The 10,118-nt window shown below is 32.6% G+C and overlaps 1 protein-coding gene across 1 annotated transcript; it reads right to left on the bottom strand.

The window, feature by feature from the left end:
- Positions 1-1,565: 1,565 nt before the first annotated feature.
- Positions 1,566-4,391, bottom strand: LOC139894143 (protein FAR1-RELATED SEQUENCE 8). Its single transcript, XM_071877345.1, has 2 exons — positions 4,274-4,391; positions 1,566-3,850 (listed from the first exon to the last, which is right to left on the bottom strand). The coding sequence occupies exon 2, from the start codon at positions 3,831-3,833 to the stop codon at positions 1,662-1,664; it is 2,172 nt and encodes a 723-aa protein (XP_071733446.1). The 5' UTR covers positions 3,834-3,850; positions 4,274-4,391; the 3' UTR covers positions 1,566-1,661.
- Between the last annotated feature and the right edge of the window lie 5,727 nt (positions 4,392-10,118).

The following is a 10,118-nucleotide window of genomic DNA, read 5'->3' as shown; positions in this document are numbered from 1 at the left end:
TAATGTATAATTAATTAATTAAAATTGTTACTGAATTGTTGTTACTTTATATGTAATATTACCCCTATATACTAAATTACATGAAGATTTTGGTCGTTTCAGTTCATGTCGTTTTCATTTTGCGTTCACACTAGAAATATCTCCAAATTTCACACAATTACACAACGCCCCCTTAACTTCAAACTTTTTCAGGGATAAAAAATGTAAACGTATAATTTTAGTATATAGGGGTAATGTATAATTAATTAATTAAAATTGTTACTGAATTGTTGTTACTTTATATGTAATATTACCCCTATATACTAAATTACACGAAGATTTTGGCCGTTTCAGTTCAAACGCGATGTCGTTTTCATTTTGCGTTCACACTATAAATATCCCCCAAATTTCACACAATTACACAACGCCCCATCAACTTCAAACTTTTTGAGGGGTAAAAAATGTAAATGTATAATTTTATTAAAATAAAAAAAAACTTACTCCACCCAAATTTATAACGGGCCCCATCTTCTCACTCGGTGCGAGTTAAATTTTTCCAAGGCCACCGTTCAACTCGAAAAAATCTCACGAAATCAACGGGGCTAACTATATGCGAAACGGACATCGTTAAAAAAACACTAAATAACGGGCCCTATATTCACGCTCAGTGCGAGTTAAATTTTTCCGAGACCACCTTTCAACTCGAATTAATTTTACGAACACAACGTGACTAACTATACGCGAAACGGATATTGTTAAAAAAATTAAATATTTCGGGCTAAATTACATATATATACATACACGTCCAACAAACAACCCAACTTATTAGATATATTAGGTACCAAACAAGATATATTCAAATTCGACCGCGCGCCGAATACAACCGCAGCAACGCGCAGTCAAATTTTTTCTAGTTGGTACTATTTTGCTTATCTTTATTTCTTCATGTTTTGTGTATTGTAGATGTCTACTTGTTCTAGTAGTGGCACCAGTTACTTTGTAGATAATGAGGAGTTATTACAGTTTGAGGCAAGATGTAAAGAGTTACATTTGAGTCTCAAATCCAACGTTAATGATAGCTGTTATCTTATGTTATACTTCGTAATAGCGATTTTCATTTACTATTATAAAAGTGATATGGTAAGTTCATGAATTAAGGGTGTTGGTTAATTGATTTGGTTTCTTGATTGGAAATTAGGGTTTATATTCTTTTAGGGATGAATTAGAAGTCAAGTAGCTAAGGAAGGGGTAAAGAGATGAAAGAGGAAGAAAGACTAAAATACAGTCACATGTTTTGCACATGCTTGACTTAACGGTTGAAATAGACAGGAAGTAGACGGGAAGACGAGGGATGTAGATTTTTGATACACTAGGGACGAGGAATGCACAAAAAAAAAGGACATGGAGTCAAATTTGATGTAAAGTTCAGGGACGAGGAATGAAATTTTGTCCAATAATAATATAAGTTCATTAATCTAGGAGCATAATTGTAAGTTTATAAGATAAAAGTATACATGGAAAAAGAAAAAAAAAATGGTGTGTGAAAGATCACCTTTCATAACTTATAGTCCAACTAGACCTCCAACTAGACCAAATAACCAAACCGAATGGCCAAAATATTTCACTAGTTTCTGTTCATTGATAAACAAATATGTACATAAACATAAATCATACAATTGTTATCAATTTGGAGCTTGCTTATCTGCTACTAATAGGACCTTATTCAACGACTCTTTAAACGCTTGCCAAGCAACCATGTAACGTTCTTGAGAAGTCATTCCTTCCTCAACGACTTGCAAAGCTCGTTTGTGCAAATGCACGAACCACTGAACCTGATTCGTGATATCAACGCTATCAGATCCAAATTCCGGTATATACAATCGCTTAAAATCTTTCCTCCATCTAGACAAAACGTACTGACTCGGGATTTCGTCTACACCATTATGGTCAAGAACTGATAATGCATGTCTACATAAGTAACCTTTGAAGTTAAAACAACTACAAATGCATCTAACCTCTACTCCTATTTTATCATACATCACTTCAAAGTTTCTTACACTGTTCCCCTCGGTTTCTTGCTCGTTGACCATATATGTGATAATGGACGCGCTAGTATTGACTTGTGATATGTTATAACAATTCGCCATCATTTCTACTTCGTATTGAAAAAGCGAAAACAGATGTTTTGTGTATAATTTGGATACTTGTGATTCGTATCTGCACATTGTTCGTAACTTTGGGGTTGACTCTTTTGAGTCAATATCGTCAAACGCTTCCTTTTGAATCTTGTTTTGTAAAACTAAATCATGCATCTCGAAAAATTCTTTTAAAGAAGTTTGCTGGTGAACGTACCCGTGAAAGAACGGAAGTATCGACTCGCCTGGTTGAAAAGTAAACATCCCGGCAAAAAACGTATCTTTTAAGTAAACTGGGGCCCACCTTTCGCGATCTTCAAACAAGTTTTTCAGCGAACTGTTATCTGTGATTCCAAACTGTTGGATCATATTCTCCCACGCCAATTCAAATTCATCCACTTTTATCGAGTTGTAGATTATGCTATTCAAAACCGTTCTAAACACTCCCGATTCCGAATGACCAGAATTTTCGAGAAGGCTTTCGACAACAAGAGACAAACAAAAACGATGATGCGCACGAGGAAATATTTCGGCAATTGCACTAACCAAAGGTGTACTCTGGTCCGTTGTTATTATCGTTTGTGGAGGTCGTCCCGACATACAAGTCAACCATGTTCTCAACAACCAACTATAGGTTTGTTGACTTTCGTCAGCGAGCAACCCATAACCGAGTGAAATAGTTTGACCATGGTGATTGACGCCAACAAACACCACCAACGGAACTTTATATTTATTCGTCACGCATGTTGTATCAAGAGCAACAACGTCTCCAAAGTACCCATACGAAGCCCGTGCCCTAGAATCGATCCAAAACACGTTTCCTACAAACCCATCATCCGCGAAATCCATCACGTAGAAAAAGTTAGGGTTGGTTAATTGAACCCGACAAAAATAATCTTGGATAACTTGTGCATCTCCTTCAACTAAACTCAGTCGCTTTTTCTTCCCGTGATCATTATCAAGATCTTGTTCATTTGAGCTTCCGTAACAAACCGTATCTAAAACGGGTGTTCGATAAAGCTTAATAGTACGAACCTCCACATCTAAAGTCGAGTCCGACTTCCGTTTCGTTCCGGATTCCGTCCTTTTGCGTGACTTAGGGTTTTGGAGCTTTTCGGGATCAAACGAGTGGTTGTGATCGAGTTTAACTTCATCCACCCGCCATCGATTAGATTCCACCAATCGCAACCTAATCATCGCTAAACAACCCGTTCGTGTTTCCTTTCTTCTAGTACTCGCTTCTTTTAAAGTCTTGAACCCTTCACAATTACAACAAAGAACCGCACCACGTTTCTCCTTGCTATTACGTTTAGTCCATGAAGATTTGACCCTAATTGCAAATCCAATCTCCTTCGCGTAACAATTATAGTATCTATACGCGTCTTCATATGACTCAAATTCCATTCCCACAGCCGGTCGAGGATTCAGGTTTTCGTTTACATCATCGTGCAAACAATTATTATTATTATTATTTCCATTTCCTATCTCGAGCATTAGTGTAGCTTCAGGATCATTGTCGTTGGTTCCAAACTCGAGAATTTGATCGCTATCATTTTCATTTTCATTTGTTTCTAGGTCAAGAACTATCTCGTTCTCCAAATCATCACCTTCAACTCCGAACAACGATTCAGTCTCCACATCATTGTTTCCAATTTCAAATACTTGCTCACCACCATCATCATCGAGCAGTTCTTCACTTTTATCAGAACAATCTCCCATCTTGAACAACAATTAACCTACATAAGAAAAAGTTGATTACTTTGTTCTAAAAATAAAATACACACAACAAACCACCTTTACATCATACAAAACCTTCTGCATACGGCTATAAGCATAAGACTCGTGATTACAAGAACCCTAATTGATTGATCTGAAACTCTTAACACCTTCAATCGCAGTATACGATTTTAAGAAATCATTTGAGTGTTAAAATTGCATAATCAAGTGATCTAAATGCCTATGAAATACGTATTCTTATAACTAGAGTAATATATGGACCTGATTAACAAAGAGATAGTGAAGTAGAGATACAAACAGATTGTGTAATATGTAGAATGTGTAATTAAGAGTAATAATAATTAATAATTCTAGATAATAATAATAACTGATGAAAAAAAATATATACAAAAACAGAATAAATAATTAGTCAATTGACATACCGATTTAAGATAATAGAAGCTGTTAATTACAGAGAGATCTACGGGCAGCGAAAGGAGATTGCCAGAGGTCGGAGGAGATACCACTTGAATTGGGGATAAAGTGATTCCTTAGTTTTTTTTTTTTTTTTTTACCTTGAAGGAAACGATTTTCCAACCTTTTTAAGTTTTTAATTTAATTTAATAATAAAATTAAATTAATTTTAAGTTTTTAATTAATTATTAATCAAATAAATTAAAACTGTATTAATATTAAAAAATATTATTATTAATAAATTTAGTTTTAAATATTAATATTAACATTTTTTCGAACGACTAAAATTTTACTAAAAATTATTAACATATATATTTTTATAAAGAACCTTAACTTCAAGATTACTAAGAAAAATTATACATTATAATTTATATTGTAATTATAAAAATAAATATAAATATAAATATAAATATAAACATAAATATAAATTATAAAATACATATTGTTGGTCAACAACACAAAGTTTGTAGAGGAGTGAATACAATTCTTTTTGTTAATTAAGTCAATTTAATAGTTTAAGCATATAATTAACAATCAATTAAATCAGAGTCATGTGTAATTTTCAACGTTATTATTTTATTGAAATAATCTCAGAGAATCAAGGTTATCCTTTGGCGTAATAGATAACCGGTTGATACAAATTACACATAGATAGCTTTCGAACGAACGAAGCTTATACACGGTCTGGACTCTATCGATTTAATACCCACACGAATAATTTATGCAATAGTTGATTAAACTATTTATAGAAGCCCGAATAACCATGTAATCGATCTAATGATGTTTGTACTCAGCCGACAACTGTGGCAGGAAGCACGTGACTCCCATTTTCTTCTTATGTAGCTAATTGCAGGAACACCCATTTGGACATCTAAATTGATTAAACAAATGGAATATTGAGTTTCCTAGGCGTGACAAAGCATTAACCATGAACTGTGCATGGGTTAAGCTTCTGCATTCCTTTGTTGTCTTGTAAGGTCACTTGTCAGCCGCCGACGTATGTCCTTCTCTATTCAACTTCGTCTTTGATGTCAGTTGAATAGTATCCTTTAATGTAGACAACACAGGAAAGGATTATGATTGTAATGGAGCATAATTTGTCTAAGTGTTGTGAGCTGCTCCAGCATGTGCTAATTCTTCTGTTACTGGTCCTTCGTGTGATCTTCTTGCTGGTTCAGCATACATCCTATGATGGTCGTGAATTAACCTTGAATCTTGAACTATCTGTAATGACCCGGACTTTTCCATGATTATATATACGAGATTAATATTTACATGCATAAATGTTTCCAACATGTTAAGCAATCAAACTTGTTAAGACTTGATTAACTGAAACGGGTTTTATGTAAACGTTTGACCACCCAGTTTGTCCGACGATTCACGAACGTCATAACTTGATAAAATGATATAATGAGATATATATGGACATATGTATATATGTGTGTGTGTGTGTGTATATATATATATATATATATATATATATATATGCATATATATATATATATATATATATATATATATATATATATATATATATATATATATATATATATATATAATGATATGTAAGTATCTCATTAAGTATACTAACAACGGGTTAGATACATAAAATGAGACTACTAACTTAAAGGTTCGAAACAATACATATATGTATCGATTAACGACGAAATAAACCCTAAATCATAAGGAATACATGTATGTATTATGATGTATTAATACACTTTTGAAAGACTTGATTACATATATCAAAATACTTATACTCAACAAAGATAACTACACTCTTAATCACATTCGATTTTCTCAAGAATTCTACTCGTATTCATACTGTATTTTATCCCGTATAATACCCAGCTTCTAGATGTATATACTATTGATATGTACACTCAATGATCAGCTCTTAGCAGCCCTTATTTAGTCAACAAACATGTGGAACCAACCATTAGACAACTAGCATGACTTATGAGCAAGAAAACAAAACTAGAACCCCTTTTAACCCTACTCACCATTCACCACTCACCACTCACTTCGTTTCCTTTCTAATTTTCTTTCTAATTCTCTCTCAAAACACACACACTCTTTCAAGAACGTCTAGCTACTATTTTTCCAGCAAGAATTCATCAAATACAAGCTTTGATTATAATCTATAATCATCATAAAAACAATCATTCAAGAACACTTCAAAAATCCTTTCAAGTTTGTAAGGTTACTTTCAATATTTCTAATTCATTCCAAGTAATCATCTAAGATCAAGAAACCTTTGTTATTTACAGTAGGTTATCATTCTAAATCAAGGTAATATTCATATTCAAGCTTTGATTCGATTTCTATAACTATAACTATCTTAAATCAAGTAGTAATCTTACTTGAATTTGTTTTCATTCCATGATTCTACTTTAAGAGTTTCCAAGCCATCAAAGATCCTTTCAAGCTCAAGATTATTTTTTGTCATTTCCAGTAGGTATACCTTCTAAACTTGAGGTAGTAACCTCGTTCATAACCTTGTTCAATTCATACTTATATAACTTTATTATTCGAAGAATATAACTTGTAATCACTAGGACATAGTTTAGTTAATTATAAACTTGTTCACAAACAAAGTTAATCCTTCTAACTTGACTTTTAAAAACAGCCTCACACATGTAATATATCTCTATGATATGCTAACATAAAGATTTAAAACTTGTAAACACGACGAACACCGTAAAACTGAGCATACGCCGTCATAGTAAAACCGGGGGCTGTTTTGGGTTGGATATTTAAAAACTATCTTAAGCTTTGAATTTAAAGTTTGTTTTCTGGGAAAATTTTATTTCATATGAACATGATAATATATCCAAAAATCATGGTTAAACTCAAGATAGAAGTATGTTTTTCAAAATGGTCATTAAGATGTCGTTCTTTCGACGGAAATGACCACCTCTTTCTAATTCGACTTGTAATATATAAATCTGACTATAAACCACCACTTTTTCAGTTTAGTTTTATAAAATAGAGTTTATTACAAAACCATAGCAATTTGATTCACTCAAAACCGATTTGTAATGAAGAAGTTATGGGCAAAATAATATTGGTTAGAAATGGCTAAAATGGCTACGAGATTATTTTGATAAAATCTATACTAACCATATCCTAGCTAATGTTTCTTGTATTATACATGTATTTAATCATGTCATGAGTATTTCCTTGTAATATACTAGTCTTGGTTAAGTCCGAGACAATATAATATAATTTTGATTAGTTAAGACATTAGTTACACAATACGTCGGATAAATCGAAAGACACCATGTACACAATACGTCTAGATTAATTTTAAGACAATAGCTGTACCTTGGGTCATGATTGAGTCTTGTACAATACGTGTACAATACGTCTTGATTATTTCAGGGTGATATATTGGACTATATATGTACTACTAACATTGGACTACTAACTGTGGACTACTAACGTTGGACTGCTAACTTAACAACTTAAATCATCAACACGTAAATAAAAATATGATGTGAATGTATTTCTATCATACTTTGATATATATGTATATATTTGTTATAGGTTCATGAATCGATCCGTGGCCAAGTCTGATTTTCGACGAATTGAAAATCTGTGAAAGTGAGTTATAGTCCCATTTTTACTATCTAACATTTTTGGGATGGGAATACATGCAACTTTATAAATGTTTTACAAAATAGACACAAGTACTTGAAACTACACTATATGTTGGATTACTATACCGAATATCGCCCTTTTGAGCTTGGTAGCCTAAGAATTAGTGTTTATTATAATTGCAACTAATTGACGCGAATCCTAAAGATAGATCTATGGGCTTTGACACGCCCCAGTCAGAGAATTTGAACTGCTTTAGTACTTCGTTTTTCTCTACAGACAAGTGGTTCTGTTTTGGGGATATTCTAGATGCATTTTGTTAATGTCGGTTACCAGGTGTTCATCATATGAATGATTTTTGGCAGTGAGCAGACCTGCACCTTGTTATGAAACTGAAATCTTGTGGTCTATTATTACGAATATTTGTATAGGTTAAACCTATGATTCACCAATATTTTTGTTGATGTTTTAAGCATATTTATTCTCAGGTGACTATTAAAGACTTCCGCTATTGCATGCTATTTAAAGACAAGATTTGGAGTCAGCATGCTTGTATGATAATGTTTAAAAACTGCATTCGAAAAACATCTTGTTGTAACAAATTATTATTGACCATTATGTAATTGGTCGTGTGTAAACGTTGCATTTTAGATTATCATTACTTGATAATCTACGTTATGTCTTTAAACCTTTGTCGATAAAATAAAGGTTATGGTTTGTTTTTAAAACGAATGCAGGCTTTGAAAAACGTCTCATATAGAGGTCAAAACCTCGCAATGAAACCAATTAATATGAGACGTTTATAATCGATATGAACGGGGCATTTCACTATCTTGTGCTGACAGTGAATTCAGCACACCAAACACTTAAACACAACATACAATGTTGTTGTACATAAATAAACTTATGATGGCCTGCACATTACAACTAGTATCTATAATCATATTTTTATCATAATTAAATTCTTAAAAATGTATGGGACTCAACACATACATAATTGGAAAACAAATACATATTATAAAATTTTGTTAAAATTGATGTAACATAAACAAAAGTTTGAGTTTATTTTATTGAATTGTTTTAGTGTGATGACCCGTCCAAATCCATTTGGACGAATACATCATTCATTGATTTCATAATGAAGTTTTGACCTCTATATGATATGTTTTGTAAACATTGCATTCTTTTGAAAAGGCACACCATAAATGAATATATCCAAGGTTTTCGACATCTGATAATTTCTACGTATAGACAATCACCGTATATAATAGTTTTTAACAATACATCTGTTGACAATACAGTCAAATAAGATACATGGTGATAATTTTGTGAATGCACAGTTTTCTTGAATAAAGCATGTATGACTCCATGCACATAGCTTGTATAACGTATAAGCAAACAGCCGAAGACTTATAGGAACCTGAGAATAAACATACTTAAAAGTGTCAACACAAAGGTTGGTGAGTTCATAGTTTTAATGTTGCGCATAATCTGTATATAAAGGTGGACCACAAGATTTCAGTAGTTTCATCCAAAACGTTTATCAAAATATTCTAAGAAATTGAGCACCCTGGTAACTAACCTTAACGTATATGTAATAAGTACCCCTGTTTTAACATACATGCAACCAACATGTACAATACACACAAATCAACGTGTACTAAACTCAAATAGCATACGTCCGTTTTATCGTTCATGAAAGGACCCGTCCTAATCCATCCGGACGAAGTCCATATCGATTATAAACGAATCACAACAGTTGATTACATCGCGAGGTACTTGACCTCTATATGATACATTTTACAAACATTGCATTCGTTTTTGAAATGACAATATTTCATTACATCGAAAGTGGACGGCATGCATGCCATTTTATAATATATCCAACCATAATTGACTTAATAATAATATTAATGAACTCAACGACTTGAATGCAACGTCTTTTGAAATATGCCATGAATGATTCCAAGTAATGTCTCTAATATGAGTTAATGCACAGCGGAAGATTTCTTTAGTACCTGAGAATAAACATGCTTTAAAGTGTCAACCAAAAGATTGGTGAGTTCATTAGTTTAGCAAAAATAATCATTTCATAATTTTAATAGACCACAAGATTTCATATTTCCATTTCTCATAAACATACGTCCCATGCATAAAGACAAAAATATCATTCATATGGATTGAACACCTGGTAACCGACATTCACAATTTGTA

This window comes from Rutidosis leptorrhynchoides, chromosome 2, assembly GCF_046630445.1.
Source record: "Rutidosis leptorrhynchoides isolate AG116_Rl617_1_P2 chromosome 2, CSIRO_AGI_Rlap_v1, whole genome shotgun sequence".
In the NCBI taxonomy this organism is placed as follows: Eukaryota; Viridiplantae; Streptophyta; class Magnoliopsida; order Asterales; family Asteraceae; genus Rutidosis; species Rutidosis leptorrhynchoides.
This window is presented reverse-complemented; position numbering and strand designations above follow the sequence as displayed.

Coding starts and splice junctions, on each gene's coding strand:
- LOC139894143 (XM_071877345.1), bottom strand. CDS start 3,833: ATGGGAGATTGTTCTGATAAAAGTGAAGAACTGCTCGATGATGATGGT.